This window comes from Cygnus atratus, chromosome 7 (genome assembly GCF_013377495.2).
Source record: "Cygnus atratus isolate AKBS03 ecotype Queensland, Australia chromosome 7, CAtr_DNAZoo_HiC_assembly, whole genome shotgun sequence".
NCBI lineage: Eukaryota > Metazoa > Chordata > Aves > Anseriformes > Anatidae > Cygnus > Cygnus atratus.
In genome coordinates this window covers 8,381,735-8,403,549 of record NC_066368.1, presented here as the reverse complement: position 1 = coordinate 8,403,549, position 21,815 = coordinate 8,381,735, and the positions used below count along the sequence as shown (strand labels likewise).

The 21,815-nt window shown below is 35.6% G+C and overlaps 1 protein-coding gene across 4 annotated transcripts in view; it reads left to right on the top strand.

The window, feature by feature from the left end:
* ATRNL1 (attractin like 1) overlaps positions 1-21,815 on the top strand; it is a 492,744-nt gene that overhangs the window by 101,858 nt on the left and 369,071 nt on the right. For all 4 annotated transcript variants that reach the window (XM_035547698.2, XM_050711915.1, XM_035547701.2 and 1 more), the window contains 3 exons: positions 7,338-7,470; positions 8,769-8,950; positions 21,013-21,226. In XM_035547698.2, coding sequence (XP_035403591.1) covers positions 7,338-7,470; positions 8,769-8,950; positions 21,013-21,226 — 529 coding nt within the window. The remainder of the gene's footprint in view (positions 1-7,337; positions 7,471-8,768; positions 8,951-21,012; positions 21,227-21,815) is intronic.

Below are 21,815 nucleotides of genomic sequence, written 5' to 3'. Positions count from 1 at the left end.
GCATCTCCTGCTTGTTCATTTGATTTTTGAGAAGCTTATAGTATTTTTTTTTTAGCTTGATAAAATCTGTTTCCTATATTTTTCTGCTAGTTCCAGACACCACCTGTACTGGAGTTCAAAATCCTTTCTTTACATGCTTCCATTAGGAAAAGTGGCTTGCTCTCTCATTTGAATATGATGCAAATAAATCTTTTTCTCCACACAGACAAATTAAGGTGTGAGTTGGATTGACTCTGACACAAAGCTTGCCCATTCAGAGTGAGTAGAGCCAGCTCCAGTCACTGGCATTTGTAGACAGTCACTGCTAATAAAAGCAATGCAGAAGTAAATTCATCAGCAGCCATATTATAACTGTCTGCCAGAGTGATTTCATATTCCAGGCTCTGATGGTTAGTTTCCTTTGTGATCTACAAGGGCTCTTCCTTTTCTAACACAGCATAATGTGTTAAGTGCCAATTTTCAAGCCATGGCTTTCAACTCTTAAGCAAGGAATAGTTGCTAAGGAGCAGACTGTCTTCATCCCTGAGAAATGTGGAGCACTGGCTGTTTTAGAACAGATTTCTCAGTTCAATATCCTTCTTTGATAACTGTTCATAACCAAGGTTGTCAGCTTAATTAGCAACTGATGCACCAGTCCTCTCTATATCATTTCTTACCTTTTATCCAGGGCTTAAAGTGGATAGAAAAGGCTGTGAGTGGAGTTGGGATAGTAAAGAATGGGATAGTGAAAGTTCATCCAAATGATTTCTGAGAAGAAATTTCAAAATTGGTGTATTGGCTGGGAGGCTATGGAAGCGGAATTTTGCAGCTATCCACATAAACCTACCAAAATAGCATCAACAGAATGGCACCATGTGGAGAAATGGCACAGATCAGGCTGATTAACCATTTTCATAGACTGCAACTTCTGGACTAGGCCCACAATATGAAAATGTTTTGACAGTACTGTGATGGTACTGTGGGGTAACAAGCTGAGGACTCAGGAACACCACAAAGAGAAACTCCCTTTTTGCAGCTGTGCAGAGTCCTTGATTTATTGCTTAGATCATAGAACATCCAGTATGAGAAAGACAATAATGTTTCAGAATCCATTGTTTTCTCTCCACTGAAACTGGCCAGCATACTGAAGACATGTTGGCAGTCAGTTTGGCATTGGCCTGATGGTCATGGATGTTTGCAAAGCAGTGACTGTTCTGCTGATGGGAAGGGCTATAAAATAGGGAAATTTCCCTGAAATAACTCTGCTGTTTGGGCAGATGGACTTCATAAGTGGTACTAATGCGCTGATGATACACATGTACCTGCCTATGCTCACCATCTGATGTGAGTCAGCACATTAACAGGATGCTCTGTTCCACTACTGTGCAGGCACTACTGTGTGGATCATCAAAGTATAGCATAATACTCACACCTAGTGTAATTGTAAGCAGATGCTTTCAATGCCACATTGTTCTGGAGGCCTGGCTTGTTTCAGCACTAGCAAGCTGGATTCTTTTTTTTTTATTCCCCAGTAAACACTCAGCTACAAGGAATACTTGTGCATACTATGATCTTAATTGACCCATTGTACCTGATGAAAATGTTGAGGGATGAAGGCTTATTCAGTCTTACCCAAGTAGGAAACAGTTGACTTAAAATATGTGGTATGGTTCAAGATGGTACTGAAATTGTCTTTGGCTAGTGAGTAGATTGAACAGAATGCTAACTATAGTGCCTTGTCACTTTTTTTTTTTTAAACCACTAAATGTATCTATTAGATATTGTGTCTGTTATAATAAAAATTTTGAAGGTTGTTTTGAGAAATTGAGCCATTGAAATTTCCCAGACTGATTACAGTGGTTTTACATAGTGCTCTGAATTTATTCTGTAGTCATATGTAATGCTTGTATGCAAAATAAAAAATGGTATTTCATTTTTATCTTTGTTCCTGATGAATGCTAAAAATGGCAAGATCACTTACTCTCCCTTGGTTCAAAAATGTGCAAGTACAGATACTGGTTTGCTACAGGGGCTGAAGTGAGTTATAATCTCATTAATACTACATACTCAGAGTACAGACTTCATGAAATATGTCGTACTAATCTCTGTATAACCTCCTCTTGCAAGCTGTTCCATGGAGACTTGCATCCAGTGCAACAATGGATTTTTAAACAGGAATATTATGTGAATATTACTTGTGAAACCTAATAGGATTGCATTCCTATTTTCCTCGAAGCACAGCATGCCACCCTTTTCTAAAATTATAGGAAATAGCTTTCTGTCATTGCTTTTTTCGATATCTTCTCTGTTTTACATCTTCATTCTGTTGCCTTCAAAAACAAACAAACAAACAATGTGTGTCCTGCTTGTGATTTTATGTGGTTATCTGATTTTTGGGTAGATTGTATTGACTTTTACCAGTAGTTCACTGGTCATTGCATTGATCTTGCATTTCGACACTTTTCGCTTGTACTGTCTGGTATCCTAAGTGTCTTCCTGGTCCTCAGTGATTCTGATGTGTTTTGCCTGTTTTTTGATAGAGGGAGAAGATGATGTAAATATGATTAATTTTTTATGAAGCTATATTTACTTTACACCTCTGCATATGAAAAACTTAATCTTGCATACTGTAGTAGTGATACTCACTGATTATGTTCAGAAAACTGATTGTATTCATATTCTATAATGGAAATATTCTAAAAAAAAAAATCCTGTTAATTTTACAATTTTACTTTCAAATCTTTAAAAACAAAAACCAGGTCTTTGGTGGAAAGATTATTTCTTTTTGAGTTGCTGTATCTTCATATGGTGTCATTTTACTTGAAGTAGTAACATTGAAGAGTAAGCAAACAATTGGTCTGCTCCTCAGGGAGGAGCTATACCATGAAAACAAAATCTTTTTGTAACTTGTGGCAAATAAAATGGACAGAGACTGAAAAGTGTTTGCCAGCTGCAACAAAAGGCAAAGCTTCCTTTACTGAGAAGGAGAGGAAATAGCCTGAATTTTAGAGTAATTTTTTTTTAATTATTTTTACTCTTCAGAAATGAAGCAAAATAATGGATGATAAAGTGGTGGAGACCCTTAAAGTATTAAGAGAGTAATCATTTGTAAGGGCAGTAATATGACAAGTCAGTGTGGCCATAAAGCTGGTTTATTTTTGCAGATGTACTTTTCACACACCTGTAGGCACGCTCAAAAACTGTGAATGCATTCAGGCCTTGAAAGTGCTAGAATCCCTCCTGCTTGCCAGTCTTCTTTAAGCTAGGTGCTTGTGAAAGAGGAGGGTGAGCTGGGTTTAGGTAAGTACCATGACACTTTCACTTAAGATCAGCTCAAGTGCTGCTAGGCTTATATGCTAAAAATCTTGAAAATATTAAAGTATACTTGTAGGATATTACCAGACAATATGTTGATTTATTTTTCATTTTTAAATTGTCAAAGAATTTTGTAGGCATGGTTTTCCCTTCTCTGTCTCCCTTTTTTTTTAATCATTTTCTTCAACCCACTTCATCTCCTCTCTCACCCCGTTCTTTGGGAAACAATGGGAAATGCTTCACTAGTTCCGTATCAAAACAAATTAGTTTTGTTTCTTTATATCCTCAACATAACTCTTTCCCTTTCCTGTCTCCACACCAAACTTCATTTCAGATATAAACGAAGTCCTGAAAGGTAGGCTTAAGGAATTAACAAGAAATGTCTTCCTTCTGTCCTTGCTTTTGTTATACAGTGAAAATTGAAGCAGTCACTGCAGATAGTAGCTGTAGCAGTATGCTGCACTGTTTTTCTGCTGTGTTGTCTATAATCCTTCAGTTTATAGGAATTTTAACTGCCCACACTAAAAGTTTGCAATTAAAGTAACTTATTCCCATATTACTTAGAGAAAATATTTTTGAAGGATTGAAATGCAGCAGTAATGTAATGCCAGTCTTAACCTGAAAAATGTTTTCACTGTTGGTTGAAAGTAAATGCTTTCCTTTCAAAACCATACAAGTCCCTGGAAAAATTTGAAAAGAAAGACTTTCTGTATAAAATTTCATCTCTTATTCTGCAAGCTTACATAGTTAAACTTATTAAAATACCTACCGTTTTACAGTAACAAACAGCACACATAAGGGAGGCCGACTAATTTGAAAACAAAAACAATTGGGATGAAGAACACCAGGCAGAAGCACATGTATGTAACACTTCTGGTCAGAGTACAGTCAGAGATGTATCTTTTCAGGTGAAGTGCTTGTGCTTTCCTTTTCTGGGGAGAAGGTGACAGGAAGAAGCATAGCTGAGGTACTCCTGCATCCAGTCTGCATGGCATTTTTGCTTGTGGCTACCAGGGGGATGTGTTCCTTCTGTAACTGTGGCCAGCTTGCACCTGTATCTCCAGTAGCAGTCTCTGAATTTCTCATTTGTCATTCTCCACATATTCAATATAGTAAAGCCTCAGTAGATGTAAGTAACATAAATACAGAACAAATTGTTATGTTATTTCAAAGTATTTTGTATCTGAGTGTGGCAACGTAAAATAAATGTTTTGGAACCCATAGAAGAGATGATAAAGAGCATCTTGTTGAGGGATGGAGGGTAGTATAGGATGCTTCAAAGAGAAGTGTAATCCTGCGTTGTTAACTGTTTTTACACAAAAACTTCAAGGCAAGAATCATTTTCTTTTTGCAATGTTTGCACAGCTTCCAGAAGGATGACATCCTCTTTCAAGGTGGGAGTTCTCAGAAGCTACACTAATACCAATAATAATAATAATAATAATCACAGCGACCTACCTACATATGAGGAATTTAAAGAACAGCCAAGGGGGTAATATTGTATGAGGTGGTAGAAGAAATTATGAATAGAGGAAAAAGGTAAATTTAAGACAGGAGCACCCAGTACTAAAATATGGCAGTAGATTCAGAGAAGTAGTAGCAAATCTATTTGGTAATTTATAATTAGGCTAGGCAAACTACACAAGATTATATTGTTATCCTGAAAAATCCAGGAGGAGAAAAGAGAGCTACATCATTTAATAGTAATTTCTGAAATTCTAAGGTAAACTACCTTAGTAGATATGCAGAAGTATCTACCTGAGTGGATATGCAGAAAATCACAGCAGTTCAAAGTCTGTCTATATACAACCGTATCAAGATCAGTGCTGAAAAATCTAAGTAAATCAGATGTAAATGGGAAACTTACATATAAAAATTTCCCAATACTTTGGAGTGTAAACATTATAAATATCCTACAGCAATATAGAACTTCAGTAACAGATGGGCTGTCATATTTCTGAATTTCATTGGCTTTGGTAGCTTAAGTTATGGCCTTAATATTGTGTTAATATGAATTACCTATTGGATTCACATCTACATTGAACTAATGAGATTTTCAGACAAGCAATGTTTAAATTGGATTTAAGGGAAATAAGTGCTGGGAATAAGGGAATACAACAGAGAACATTATTACGGAGTAGTCACTAGTACTTTGAATTTTATTTTAAACATTAAATAACCAGCACGCAACAAGCTTCATGATTAGAAAGTAATAGAACAGATATCTTGGTTTAGCTGGAAAATTGTAATCTGTTTATATATAATGTTACTAAAGAATATATATATTTCAAAAGTAATCTGAATGCTCAAGGATTTTGACAATGCCATAATGTGTTAAAAGTGAATGTTAGTTGAGGAATTGTAAATGAGCAGATGGTGCTTACTTGTGCTTTGAAGTTCATTTTAAAACATCGCTCAGGCAGTTTTGTGAATATGCATCACTGACTGAGTGAAACTACATGTGGGTTTGTACCAGAGGTTTTGTGTGCCTTACCGTCTGTATACATTTGTGGATCTAGATAGACCCTCTATTACTTTGCAGAATAACCTTTGGCTTTGTTTTCTTAATGTGGTGTAGATGCCTGCTCCTAGAACATTTTCTCTATTTCTTCTCTTTGCTTCACAGTAGCCTTTCTTATAGATCAGAAAAATGCTCACTGATGGGCGTCTCATCCAATAAAGGCACCAAACAAGTCCCTACACAGCAGTGTTCTTCTTCAGTAATGAAGCTGATCCTCTGTAAGATTGAAAAATCGTGTTAACAGTTGTTTTATTTTAGGAATTAAAAACAAAGCCAAGAAAAGCCCACCTTTTAAAGTTTTTATTTTATTTATTTTTACTCCTGGCTGTGGTAGGTTGTTGCCCTATTGTCATCATTCCAATACCAGGAGGTGTGTAACTTACTCTCTTATTGCCCCTTTATCTTTTTTTCAGACTATTAGAAAAGAAAGCAAAGAAAATTGTAATGTGAACCATATATATGCCATCCAAGTGCAATACATTTTTGGTAATAAGCATGAATGAATCTCTTGTTGTTAAGGACAAAAAATACTTTTAAAGTATTCTTTTGTTGTTGTTTTGGATTTATCACAAGGGAGGGACACATCTAGTCAACTGAAATATGAAAAAAAAATGTAATTAAATTGTCAAAATGTATTCCTACTGCAGAAGATATATATGTAACTTATAAGTGTGAATTGACGTTTGACAGACGAGTGAATTTATGTAAAACCTCTGAGTACCTGAAAGCCTGAGCTTGTTCTGAAGTCTTTAGAATATATTTTGATATTACTTTAGTTGGGTTGTTTGATGGGTTGTTTAGCTCTGACTTTTACCAAAATAAGCTATTCCAACATAATGGTTCTTTGTTTCTGATGAATTATGCAAATACATAAATTCTGATGAATTTCACCGCTTGGCAAAATGGTTTCCTGTACATCCTGTAAATTTTATTTACTAGCTATGCTACATACAGATTTGCAATTCAAACTGTAAAATAAGTTTTTGACAAATCCTGAAATTTCCTGTGATCACCTGTAGCTCCTATTTTAATTTGTTTTGCTTGATAAGATAATGTAGAGTGTGTTCTATCTTCAGTCACTGAGGTGTAGTTATTTTACATGTGCATCTTGCTCCATTTTTTACAATCTCTCTGATTGTTTTGCTTGCTTAACCTGCAAATAACTTGAGCATGAAATAATTTAGTGAGAAAGTATCCCTGAACTATCTAAGAAACTGAGTTTTATTTGAGGTATTTAAGCTCTTCTTGTTCTCTATAGAGAGAAGTGGCATTTTCAAAGTGCTGTTTGACCCATGCAGAGTCAGTTATGTAGGACAGCTGGGGTGATTTGTGCTCTAGAGATGCCTTTCTTGCTCTCCACCAACTGACAAGTGAACCTCAGCAAAGAGCTGAAATTAGACCTAGCCTTTAGATGGCTGTGATTTTCTGGGAGGAATCCACCTGCTGTGTATTTCAGTTTTGACTTTTGGTTTGTTGACAGTTTGACATATAATATGTTGTTGTGTCTGTTCTGTTTTTGTAGTCAGTTAAAAACTACACCAAATGTCACGTGAGAAATGAACAGATCTGCAATAAACTGACTAGCTGCAAAAGCTGCTCGCTACACCTGAACTGCCAGTGGGACCAGCGGCAGCAGGAGTGCCAGGCCTTACCTGGTAAGGGCTGGGGAGCAGGGATGCTGCTTTTCATAGTGGTCGAAACTGGGTAAATCTTCTCCATTACTTCCAAAGGGTATTTGGTCAATGGGTAGGGCTAGATTTGTTTTACTCACGCTGTTTCTCTCCTCCTGAGTGCACCTGTACAAGGTGAACATGTGTAATTGCATCGTACTGATTGGTATATCTATGCTACCTTTAATCTTGTTAGGAGAAATAATGCTAGTGAATGAATAATGGTAGGTACCTCTGCACAAGCTTGAGACAAGCTCTAGCCTGTGGGGATGGCAGAGTGCAGAGCTGAATTGCCATACTGAATCCGTTACTGTTACATATCCACTGGCACTGTTGCTTCTGCTGGCTGGAGCTCTACCATATAAATTATACTTCAATTATACTTCAATTTTGCTGTGCAGGTGTGGCCTAAGATCTAGTTTCTTGATTGTCTAATGTTGGTAATGTTGGAAGCAGTGAGTGTTAAAATGGTAATATAAGATATTCTCACAAGGTGAATGTTAACATTCTGAATAATATTTATTCGGTAATTCATATTCATAACTGCATATATGCAGCTAGATACCGAAACCTTTCCATTTGATCTTTTTGTCCAGCTGAAGTTAATGAACACCATTTTTTCCCAGAAATTACTCTTTAACTAACTTTAATCAATTTATTATATGCGGTTTTAAACTGCATTTGTGAGCTCTGTATGAAGATTAACTATAAAAGTTGTTCTGAATTATTTACTCATATTTTGGTAGTTCTATGCATTTGAGTAATTCTGAAATATGTTGAAGAGGAAATAATTCCTAAGTTGTTATCAGAATTTCCTATTCTGACTGCGTTTATGTTTAGGATAAAGCAAGATAGGTTACATTTTTGATCGCTCAATTCTAGGATAATTGTTTTCAGATTTTTCGAATTTAGATTAAAAAAAAGTAAACTGATTGTTGCAGTGCTATTATAAACATAATGTAATTTTTAATGTGCAGTTTTGTTCAAATCTGAATACAGAGGAATAGCATAATATTATGCTGAAGTTAGTATATACATTATAAATATTTCAATAAATTATTAAAAGTTTATTTTCATAAAAATACACTATTGCTGTAATTAAAACATTAAATATTGTATTACTCGATGTTTTAGATTTTCTTTTTTTTCTGTGTGACTTGAAAATGGAAACTGAGTATTGGGTTATATTTTGAACTTCTATTTCAACAAGATAAAATTTCTACTTTCTTAGATTTTCATAAAGTTTTTTCAAATCAGCTTTAACCATATACTTTTTATACTAGCTCATCTGTGTGGGGAAGGATGGAGTCATATTGGAGATGCCTGCCTCCGCATAAATTCTAGTCGTGAAAGCTATGACAATGCCAAACTGTATTGCTACAATTTAAGTGGGAATCTTGCCTCATTGACAACCTCAAAAGAAGTGGAATTTGTTCTGGATGAGATACAGAAGTATACGCTTCAGGTAACTTGAGTAACTGTAATTGATGTTCGCATGAATTAAATTTGCTCTGAGGAATCTGTTTTAAGGATTTGTCCACAGAGACAGAGGAAAGTGTGTGCCATCATAAGGGCTTGAAGATTGCTAAAGATTGATATCAGTGATGTGTAGGATATTAAAGAAAACTCATGTTTAAGCCTAATGGCACAGCAGTTCACAAATGTTTATCCTTACTTGGTTTAACGGTTTCAGGTTGCTGTGTAAAAATAGCTTTCAAGAGATGACTTGAGAGAATGGCTGGAGCAGTGATTTGGGAAATCCTAGCCCTTTTCAACACATTGTGACAGCAGCAATCAAAACAAGACAAAATAATTTTCACTGTAACACAGAAAAAAATCCTGGCTTTCGTATCAGTATAAGTAAAACTTTTGTTTTCATGCAGAACACTCATTGAAGTTGTAGCTATGTGAGGATTCCGTCAGCCCCTACAAGAAACTATTGCTTTTAATTGCCCCTGCAGTTATTCTTACTGTATATGAAATGCATTTCCTTCTTTTAAGTTGTATTCATATGTGGACGTTACTATTATAGTACTAAATTTTAAAAAAGAGAAGTAGGATAAACTCACCTGCCTGAAAAGATCATTATTAAAATTGCATATGAAAAATCCCTGGAAGCTAGTGGTGAGCCCTGTCTTCAGGAAATTGTAACTTCATGTTTTAACACCATTGAAACAGATGTTTCTCCCTACCACATCTAGGAAAGGTATTAAAAACAAACAAACACACCAGGCACAGCAAAGTTTCTTCCAATAATCTAAATGTGTTTCATGTTTTTAAATCTCATCACATTGCAATGATGGCGGTCTATGGCCAAGAAGTGCTTTGTGGGAGCATGCAGCATGCTGTGAAGGGCATTTTTTTTGGCCCCACAGAGAAATTAAGGATTTTGGTGCTGCTTCCATGCAGCTTCCATGCATTGTCTCTGCCCATGGCAGGGGAATTGGAATTAGACAATCTATAAGGTCTTTTCCAACCCATACTACTCTGTGATTCTCTGACTATTCTATACTCAAGGCAGAATTGTTTTATGTCTGCTACCTCTGAAGTGATTGACAGTGGGATGCTACTTCTGACTGCGATGCCTAATGAGAAGATAGGAGTGGAATGGGGTTTGAATAAAACTTCTTAAAGCCTGTGGGAGTCCCAGACGGTTTTTTTTAATTTGAATGTTCTCCCAGCTCCAGTATGGCTTTCTTTGTTTATTTAACATTATTCACTGTTCTACCGAATGTACATCTACACGCATATATGCACATATACATAGTATATGTGTGTATGCATGTGCGCATATGTACACATACATGTGTGCATACATCTTGTGTGCGTCTATGTCAGTATATATGTATAAAGTAGCTCCATTTCATTTCTGTTGAAAGTAGATGTACATTAGCTGAAAGCCTGTGGATAAAGCGAATACTCCTGTGGATGATGAACACCAAATAAATTGCTTTGAATGATATCAACTTCTGTAATTAATAGATCTTATCCCTTATGTAGAAATTCATGGTACCTCATAGGGGCGTTTTCACCCATTCTAACTGCTTAAATCAATACGAGACAAAGTACATCTGTTTTCCCTGTCTGGGCCTTAGTTGCCTTGGAATTACATTGCTGTAATGTGCTCTGTTGAGGAATGCTGGGGGGACTGTCCTCATCTGTTTGCTTACAGGTAGCTTGGAATATAGCAGCTTTTTCATTAACTGGTTTGTTGTTCTGGGAGTCTGCAGTGTCAGTGATCAACTACATCAGCTGTTTAGGCAATTGCTCTGATAATTCAAGATTCTGGTTTATTTTGACTTTTCAGGCTCGACACCTTCAGATGTTCAGATTACAGCACCTGTTCACACACGCTTGTTCTGGAAATGCAGTCAGGAGCAGCCTATGAACAGACAGTTCATAGTTTAGACATAGTATACAGTTCAGACAGTATAAAAGAGTGCAATCATGGACACAGCCACAGTATCAGTGAAAACGTCAAAGCCCCTGATAATGTCATGTCACGTGAAGGGTGCATGTTTCCTTGCTGTTTCATTTGACAAGGGCTGCAAACAGCTGAGGACAGGGAGGTACTAAAGGTATGTAGCTCCCGGCTCTGGAAACCTCTAGCTCCGTATGTGTCTGGTATATGGGATCAGAGGGGCGCTGACGAGCTGTGCTAGTACATGTAGCGTGTGGGAATGCCCTGCACAGCAGCAAGGGAATGAATAAAGAGCTAATTATCTTTCTATGATAACAGTGGGGGAAGAAGGTGGTTAAAAATGTGTACATGCCTTTGGCAAATACAGGAATCGGTTATCAGGATATTTGTGAGGAATATGATGCATATCAATCTCTTAATCGTTGAACAGAGGGGAAGTTGAAGATTAATTATCTGCCCATGGGTGATCAGGTGCAGATTTTTTTTAGTAATTAAATGTTCAGATGCTGATTGCTGTGTTATTTAAACCCACCTACATCATTGATACATGCATCTAAACTAGCTCCACGTATATCCTAAAGTTATCAAATGGACAGGATGTCTTAGAATAAGATGCAATGCAAACAAATCAGTTCATATCAGCAAAGGACGTTTTTTTAAAAGTGTATGTTTTGGTTTCTAGAACATACAACATTTCCTTGATTGCATAGCAAGACTATTTTTTAAGTAGCTTAGTATTTTACAATCAGGGGATTATTAAAGGTAATTATGAATAATAATACAACTTACATCAAGCTAGTCTGTGATTTGAAAAACTGTTACATTGCAAATGAATTGAGAAACCTACAGAGGAAATGGCAGTCAAAGATTGCCTCTGTATTATATTAAATCTGAATGCAAGAGTTTAGACATATGCTATGAATTAAAATATTCTATATTGTCTTTTTCAGTATTCCATTTTGAGAAGGAGACACAACTGATGATATACTTGATATGATACACTATGATATATAAAGATATACTTAAGCTTCTTTCAATAAATGTAGGACCTGGACAGAGCATTTTATTTTTCCTAGAAACACAGGTATTTTTTGTTACTTGCTAATAAAGGAGAGAGAGAAGTAATTCTTTTGTGCCAGAAGATCTCTCCTGACATTGTACTAACTGCAACCTTGAAACGCATTCTCTGTCCACTCTTGGATGTTACATAATGTTAAAAATGTAATTGAAATCAAAATGACAAAATCATAAGTGGCAGTGATTTGTCTAGTTACTTGTCATGTCATTCTTCCTCCCCTTCTCCCCCTACTAAAATACTACTAACTCCCCCTACTAAATTCCTACTAAAATACTGCATAGCAGGCCCTCAAATCTAACAGTGTGCTAAACTATTGATATGATTGATATTACCTGACTGAGCTAATGTCTTGAGATGTAGCTTTTTTTTTAGTGCTTTTGGAAGCTAGATTTTTTTTTAATGTTTCAGAGCTTAGAACTTCTGCAAGGTGACATCCTGCTGCGTGTATCTTTATTTAAGTATGTCCTGAGCCAATGTGGTGATATAAATTTCAAGATACCTCACATACAGTTTATGCAATTGTAGACAAATATATTCACTTCAGAGGTATGTCTTGGGTTAAGCAATTGTTTAGTTATCAGAATCTTTAATGAAATGCTACCATGATTTATGCTGTTTTTCAGTTAAATTTAAAGGAAAAAATACGTATACTTTCAATCGTATCTGTCCAGTTGGATTTATTCTGTGCAAGACAGCCTAAATGTGTTATCAGGTTTGACAGAGCTCTCTGAAATTTTGCTTGATTTTCTTTTGTCTGCCTTTTCCTCTCAAACTGCAATCATGATGATTTAAGGTGTAAGATTTCATTTTAGATGGCTTGTTTCTGTAACAGATGGTGGTGTGGAGTTCACAAATGTAGTCAGAGCAGCTGTGAGGTGAGCACCATACCTTAATCTGAAGTATCTATGGTGGAGTTTGACTAGTAAGGTTAATATCAGAGGCTTTAAAATCTTTCTCCTGTGTGGAACAAAAGCTTTCAGGATTAGTGAATGAGTCAGAGTGACATTTGGAAGTAAGAATATGGATCTATTTTTATCTTTACTTTATTTGATATTCTTGTACCAAGAAAAGAAGAAAAACTTTGGCAGCTTCTGTGTATTTTAAAAACTGTTAAAATATTATTAATAAATACTACAGCCTGGAAGGACTTAAAAATTCTTTATTTTTCATAGAAACAACATGGGGCTTTGTAGACTGTTTTCTAGTAAAAAGTTTATGTTCTGGGACAAATTTAGTAACATTTCTCCCTTAGATTTAGAATAATAGAAAACACTGATGTTTAGAAAGATTCAGAGGGAGGAGGTTGCCATTGTCTCTACCTCCTGTCAAGATCTTATTGTGTATCAATATTTTCTCTTAATTCTAGTACTAAATTGGAAATCAATAATTGCTTCCTTTTAAAGAATAAGGATGAAGTTAATTCGATACTAAAGAAAGCAACAATATGACGACCTTTGTAGTGTGAAGTCAAAACACTGTTGAGTTTGGAATTACATTCTAAAACAGTGACCAACAATTGAATGTCTAATTTGAATTTTTTTCATTGGAAATAAATGGAATTCATTGAGAGAATATCAAAGTAAACACAATAGATAGACTGAAGATTCCTGTACTAAAACAAAATAATGCTTGATATGTTTCTTTTATGGTACTTTATTGACCTACTAAGCAAAATTTTATGAAAGGGAAGATTTGAGTTTTTGTGTAAAGTAGATAAGAACAACAGCAGTTTAAGATTAATTAATTGTTCCTTCTAATATCCAAATATATATGTTTTAAATGAGTCTACTCATTTAAAAGTGCAATTAGTTCCCTTGGGAGTTTGCCTACAACTGTGGAATATAAATCCAAATAAAAACAATTCTTGCTATAGTGCAATAAATTCTGAGAGGGTTTGGTTTTGTTGTAGTAAGCATAAACAAAAATGAGAACAGGTTTAAACAAAGCATAACATTATATAAGCTGTTTGCAACTTTTCCTTTCGTTTGCTGTTTACAGGGCTAGGCGTCCTTTATAAATCAGACTTCAGTGTAGGTTGGAGCTAATTAGTGAGCATTGTGTGGTAGCCTTATTCTTTGTTAGCTCAAAGTATTCTCAGAGGGCTGTATGTTTTTATGGTTTTATTGAAGGTTTGCTTGTAGTGAATCTGACATCTACTTTTTTTTTTTTCTCCTTCTGAAATAGTCTCTTTACTACAGTTCCTAGCAGTTCCACTTTACTATTGGGTTTGTGGAGGTGTAATAAATTCTTCCAGCACTTTACTTCTATATTGGAGTCATTACACTGACTGTCCATTAGCTCATTCTGGATGAGCTGGCTTGCTGCTTTCATGAAATGGGGAGCACAACTCGCTTTGGATGCCTGAAAATAGAACTTGAATTGCCAAAATAAATAAATAAATAAATAAATTACCCCTATAAAGAGGAAAACTCAAGGATTTCTCTTTGAATACTAGCTTTAATCTTCTCTGTAGATTGAAATTCAGAAAGTTGTAGGCTTTTTTCAGTTTGTCAGATTTCTATTTTTTAACCATCTTCTCAACAACAAAATATGATAAGAGTGGGAGAATTAAATGTTCTTATGGCCTAATACCTGACTCCTACTACTAATTATAAGTAGATCTAATCATTTGTACCTTTCTCTTCTTTAATGTGTCATTCACTGGGTAAATATTTACAAAAAAACAAATGCGCAAGTATCTAGCATGGTTAGAATCAACACATACTCAAATAATAGAAACACATCAATGAGGTAGTAACTGAAATGGATGGTTTCTCTTCATATAGCTCTTATTCTCAATAAGCAGTTTTTCATTGAGAATGATGCAGAAAAGAAGAAAACGAAATTCAAGCCCTTCTCAAAATGTGTGGAAATATGAGCACTAAGGAACAACAGTATTTTCAAGGTTTAATTACATGTTTTTATTTCAGGGCAATGATTTTCCTAGGGATCAGGGAGTTTAAGTGTTTCTTGAAAAGTTTGTTAAGTTTTGTAATAAGGTCTAATGACACACACGTTGGAAAATAAGTCAGAAGCGTACTGAGCACTTACAGGACAACTTAATATCCAAAATGAAAGAACCTTAAATAAAGGTATGGATAAACTTGGATATATATATATATATAGTATATATAGTATGTGTGTATATATATATATATATATAATATATATATATATATATAGTAAGAAATGTATTGTTCCTCAGCAATTTCCATGATTATTAAACAGAGGAGAATTATAAGCCTCAGTAGTAGTTGGCTATAGTAGTTGGCTATAGTAGTTGGCAATCTAGCCAAAGGTAGATTTGCTAACTTTTCTCTTTTACAGATTATTCAACCCTCATTCAGCTTGTGCTGAGGCAGCAGTAATGCCTGAAATGTGTCATGATTATAAATGATCGTATTCACTGTAGATCTCAAACCAACTTAGTCTGACTTTAATTTTGAGTAAACAGTAGAATTAACATGAAGCATCATCTCTGTAGTTAATGTTACATGATTTTCCTTTCTAATGTAGTTCCATAATTACTACTGTAGAAGAAAATTAAAATGCAATGGTTTAGAAAAAGAAAAAAGCACATTTTTGAAGTTAGTGGTGATCAGTACTTAATAAATTCCCATGATGGCTAAAAACTTGCCTGATGTTCAAATAAACAGGACTTTAGTACAAGGTGACATGAGACATCCTATAGGTATGTATTGTATGATTGCAATTTTGCTCCTGTTGGATGAAAATAAAGTGAAAAAAGTTTTTTCCACTGAGTTTAATAATTCCTAAATCTTTTCCAACTTAGAGCAAAGGTTGATTTCTCACTTAAAAGGTGTTTTGGAAGGTTCTTGCCAATGATATAAAAGATATAAAAGCATATAAAGTTCTATAAAATGGATAATTCTTGACTAGTATTTCAAGCCTAATTGTATGGTTTGTTAAGACTGATTGTAAGTTTTAAAAGCTGCCCTAGAAAGAAATAGATGAAGGGAGAATAGTTTCTAGAGAATGGTTTGAAGTTTTAGATTATGTAGTGGCATAAAGCTATGGGATAAAACTTTCAAGTACTTGAGATATATTTGATTGCATACCCGAGTGCAAGGTTAGTAAGACCTATTACAAGCTTTCCCAAGTCAGAGTTGATCATCTGCCGTATATTGCATTGCCTTTGTTTCACTGTAATTTTTTTTTTTACTAAATTATACATTGATAATTTCTTGATATTTTTCATCCACTCCTTTCTTCCTTTATATCTTCTCTGAGAACTAACATAGAATGCTGTAATGCCATGTGGGAAAGCTTGGTTGTTGCTGAGGTGGTTTTAATATGAATTGTTTGTAATGTATAACCAGGGTTTTCATAGATATATTCTGGAACCTGATTTTTATTTATTTATTTTATTAATTCTACAATGAAGCATTGCTAAGTATTCTTTTGTAAATGAACTTCTTCATTTCACATAAAAAATCTCCAATGTAATTGAAATAATTTTTGAAAACCTATAAAGAGTAACTATCTGTTTTATATAGTCACAAAACTATTTGTTTTGGTGATTTTTTTTTTGTGGATGTATCATGATGTAGATGAAATGCAGTTTTAGCTCCTTATGATTTTCCATCAAGAGAACAAAAAACTTTAATGCTGATGTCCAAAGTACTGACAAATCATTGCTTAAGGAAATAATGGTCTTTTAAAACTAAAAATTTTAGAGACATAAATGGAAGATCATTCCTTGGATACATCTGTGAATCTCAAAATTAAGGTTATGAGTCAGAGCAAATGGTTAGGCTGTTTGTTGCCTGTGCAAAACAGCTTTTCCATTACTTATTAATAGCAGTAGTAGCAAGTAATAAGTCTCAAGGAATTGAGGGCCTCAAATAAGTATTTTGATAGCTAATGTATGAAAATGTAAAACACTTATTTTAAATGCTTATTTTTTTTTTGGAATTACTAAGGTATTATCTTTTGGTTGATTGTAAAATACATTATTAAAGCAAACATGACAATTAACTTCTACTGGGTAGAAAATAATTTCAGCTGAAAACATTTTAGGTTCTATCTGCTAAAAAAAAAAAGTAGTAGATACTGTCTGTCTCATGGTTCCATATTCTGAGAAGAGTGCTAGAGCTGAATATCAATAGAACATGAGCAATAAAATTTCCTCCTGACCTTTTTGTAGCCACTATATCCCTGAAAATTCAGTAGTCTTTTTTTGAATGCTTGTGCTTATGTGTATATGACATATGAAAGGACATCTCTTTTGCACTACCTCTTTGCAGATAGTGGAGGTCTCCAGATGATGTTGTGACATTCTTACCAGTGCAACACACTGTGACCACACATTTGGTATTAAAGGGAAATTCTAAAGGGAAATGATACGCTTTTGAAGCTTCCATTCACTTCTGTCCACAGTGGATTGGCAACTGTGATGTGCATTAGATTTTGTAATTGAAAAAGTGAGATAGACACAGTCAAGTCATTTAGAAAAAGGTGAGGTATTTTCCACTCACCCATTGTCTGCATCTGTAGTAAGAAGCTGAGCAGAAGGATTACCCCAGTGTGGTGGGACAAAAATGTCTTGAATAAGAACCGTTTCCTAAAGTAGGTCATGTCATAGTTTATTGAAGAGGTCTTGCATGTGTATGTGTTCACGTGTGTACATGTTGACGTGTGTTGGAGCTTTTCCTGCTTCTTCAAATAGAAAAGAAATGAATTCTGCTCAGTTGCAGGCTCCACTTCAATTCTGAATCAAAGCAGCTTACTATGTCACAAATACAGCAAGCAGTGGGTTTCCTGGTTGTGTTTTCTGGATGTCTTGAAAGTATACATGCTTCAAGGCCTTGAGGAAGAAAGAATGTCTTCAGAACTCTGAGGAGTAATTTTCTTCCCACTTACATGTGGAGTGAAGCTCATCTGATTTTTCCACTGAAGAAGCTAGTGTTCTTTAGGAGGAAAATCAAGACACATTTGGAATGGATTTCATGTCAGCAACTCTTTCTGAAGTGAAGAATGGATTTGTACTGGTGGCTTTTTTTTTTTTTTTTTTCCCCTAACAACCTGGTTTTATAACAATATATTTTGAGAGGCTTGGAAAGTATAACCTTGTATCAGCAAGTTGTATCACAGTGAACATTGTCTGATTTCCCTCCATTCTGTTCCTCTTCAGAAGGATCTTTGGCAAGATATTCAAAGCAAAGGATTTGGTTCCCTACATCCATTTTTCATTACTTGAAACAATCACAGAGTTCAAGTTAAGGATGTGTAATTCTCATTATTTCTTACGTCTTGAAGAAGAAACTGAATTGGTATTTGCATTCTGTACCTTTGAAGTCCCTCAGTTGTTTCAAGTACTTCAGGAACTCTGAACTAGTGTGACTGAACCTTTCATCACTTTGACAGATAAGGACTAGGTATATGCTTCCTTTAAGGAGAAATTAGTTTGTCACAGCACATTGATGATGGCTGCAGGTGACACATGGAAATTCCTGAATTTTCTATTCACTTTTTGCTTTTCCCTGTTGGCTTTTGTGCAGCACAGCAGCTGTCATTTTTTTGCTGATAAGCCTTGGTGTTATCAGTATGTAAACTCTGCTATCACCAGCAGTCTTCAACTGTAGTCCACCACATCACAGAATTAATGTCACATAATGCAATATTTCCTTTAAGCATGTCCTTGGAGCATTTTGGTGGCCTACTTCTCAGCTATTTACCATATTTTAATCAGACGTTAAAGAATGCTTTGGATAATCTGTTTTCTGGCATCCTAACTATATGCCCAAAGCCACATAGTGAGCCTGCAAGGTTCAACGGTGTATGTTTGATAGCATGTTAATCAGCGATCAGGTCTGTATTTAGATGTGTTATACGAGCAAAGAGCCAAAGATGGTACATATGGAATTTGAGATACCTGACACAATGGCTGTATGTTGTCCAGATACTGCTGGTGTTAAGAATGATGATGACAGCTGTACGATGACAAGCTGATCATTACTTTTATTTGAAGTATTTCATTTCAGGGGTGCTGCTTTTTTCTTCTAAGGCTGTTCTGGCTTTCCCAATCCTCCCTGTGACTTGCTTGTCATTTAAGGCTTTCTGAGACACTTCTACTCAAATAGAAAAATTTCCCTCCAAATGTCACTGCTGCCCTGTCAGTTTTCATTCTTGGCTTGACATGCTTTTCACCATACCTGGACTATGATCTCTGTTTCCTTTATACTGATGCTGGGGCCAAATTATTTGGCAGTGCAATCAAAATTGTCAGCAATATGTTGAACATTCTCTTGGCTAGAATTTCTCAACCCCAAAGTGGGCATTCAGGGTTATTTCAGGTCTGTTTGTCAGCAGTATATCCTGCCTACTGAGTAAGCCCTTGACATATTCTGTATAAGCCTGGGTGCATTCTACAGTGGGATGTCTAGAGACATGCATAGATATTTAAGGTTTTCTAGTGCATGTGGACCACATACATCTACAGCAATGTAGGCAACTAAATAACAAATAAAACAGATGTCTTTTCTGTCACTTTCTAGATGCCCAAATACTACTTTCGCTGCCTGCATCGTGTTCTTTCTAGTACCTAGAACCTAGGAGCTCTCTCAGACACCTTAAAAGTTGGTCACCTGGGGTAGCAATGAAGTTGTGAAGCCAATAGAGAAGTGAGACATGAGAGCAGGAGGTGGAACTTTTTCTGGATGCTCTTAATGCTCTTTGAGAGTCTGCAAGAGTGTATCACTCCTTATGGATTAGAACATTTCTTAGTCATTTATTTAAGTCTGTTCTTGCATGTGTAAGTCTGTTGGATGCTGCAGTGGTTTGTTTGATCATGCTCCCAACCAATAGGACAGAAGAGGGAGAGGACACTATGTATTTTTAGGAAGGTGAGGAATACTGATCATATTCCTACAGATTTTTTTTTTTTATTTTGAAAGTAATTACAGTGGTATTTCTGAAGAAAAAATAATGACCCTTCGTGTTTTCAGTTGCTGCTAATGAGGCAGAGGAAAGAGGTGAAGAATGCTCTGATCAGGTATAAATTTAGGAGCCCTGAAAGATTAAAATTGAGTGGCCAAAGAAGGATGTGAGATCAAGGCTGAAAGATCTGAGAGATGATGGCAGTGACTCCTGATTCACTTGTGAAATGACACACAGATCTTGAACCAAGGCAGGTTACATTTAGGTATATTGTGGTGTTTTGCCTACTTTGGCCTGTAAATTAAATGAGCTGGGAATGTAATTCACAACACATCTTCTTTGGTGCTGACAACATCTGTCCTTTGTCTGGCATAGATGCTTGTGTTGTTTGTCTCTGTGGTATTCAGGTGGTATTCACTTACTGTCACAGCCCTGGTCTCTCTATACCTCTCTTCCCTACGGTTAAACTGGGGTTAATGATTGCTGCCTATGAACAGAGATTACATGAAGAAAAGTGTGTCTTCTGTATCCTGAGATTTTTCAGTGATGGGAGCGAGAGATATATGTAGATTTATCCTGGAGCAGATAGAGGCCTTTGCTCCTCAAAATCTGCTTTTCTGTAGGTAATTGAATAAATCATATGAAATGATAAAAGTGGGTAGAATTAGCGTGATCTGATGTTACTGATCCATCATAATTATTTTTTGAGAATTCATGCTTATTGTAGCATTGTAGTAATTACAATGTTATTGTAGTAATGTTGTTGGTAGCAGAGAAATCAATACTAAAGGTATATTGTGTATTTACTGGCATTGAAATTGTGGATGTACCACTTTCATCTGACTCTGAACTGCTGGTAGATGCTGACCAGTATCAGCAGCACAGACTTTAAAGAATAGAATATTTATCTTTATTATTTTTTCCCCTGAACTTTGATTTCTGTGAAGTGCTCCTAACTTCTGCGTGTTTTATTATCCATATTGGCCTAGCAATTAGTAATCAGTTCAGTAGCCACTGGAAAAGAATACAATTTCATTATGAACATTCAACCAGGTTTCTAACTCTTTATCAAACAGTATTAATCAGTGTTTAACTAATTATCTCACATTTGTTTCATTCTGCTTCATAGAAAATTTCACCTTGGGTAGGCTTACGCAAGATCAACATCTCCTACTGGGGATGGGATGACATGTCTCCTTTTACAAATACAACTCTGCAATGGCTTCCTGGAGAGCCAAATGACTCTGGCTTCTGTGCATATCTAGAAAGAGCAGAGGTGGCAGGTCTGAAAGCGAATCCATGCACTGCAATGGCAGATGGTCTTGTCTGTGAAAAACCTGTCGGTAAGCAATCTCTTGTACTCAGTTACTGTTACTGTCATGATTAGCAAGCTGTCTGGATTTTCACTTGGCTAAAAGGGATTATTGGGCAATTTGGGTTTAAGTAATTACAAAACAAATTTTTAGTTTTTATTTTTTTGAAAAATGTGCAACTTTAAATAATGATTAATATTCCTAATCTGCAAATATTTATTTGCAGATTAGTTTACGTGGCTTGACACCTGCATGACACCAAAAGGCTTATAAGATGGCATTAAATCAGTAGTAGTCAGTGACAACAGTAACTGTAGCGTGAAGAGTCTGGGGTGATGTTCAACAAAGCTGATGCTGCTAAAACAACTTTTCTTTCTGAATCTCCCTGAATATCATTAAACATTTCAATGACCTAAAAGACTGGAAAAAAAAAAAACAAACACAAAATGCTAGGTTCCATCTTTTAGGTTTCTTTGTGTCTAAAGAATACTGTGGCAGCTACTCACTTGTCAGTTCTTGATACTTTGAGGAAGTGGAAAAGGGGATGACTGATGTCCTTCAGTAAGATGGCCCGCTAGTGTCTACCTAAAGTGCTTGGAAAGCTGGGAAGCTTTCTCAG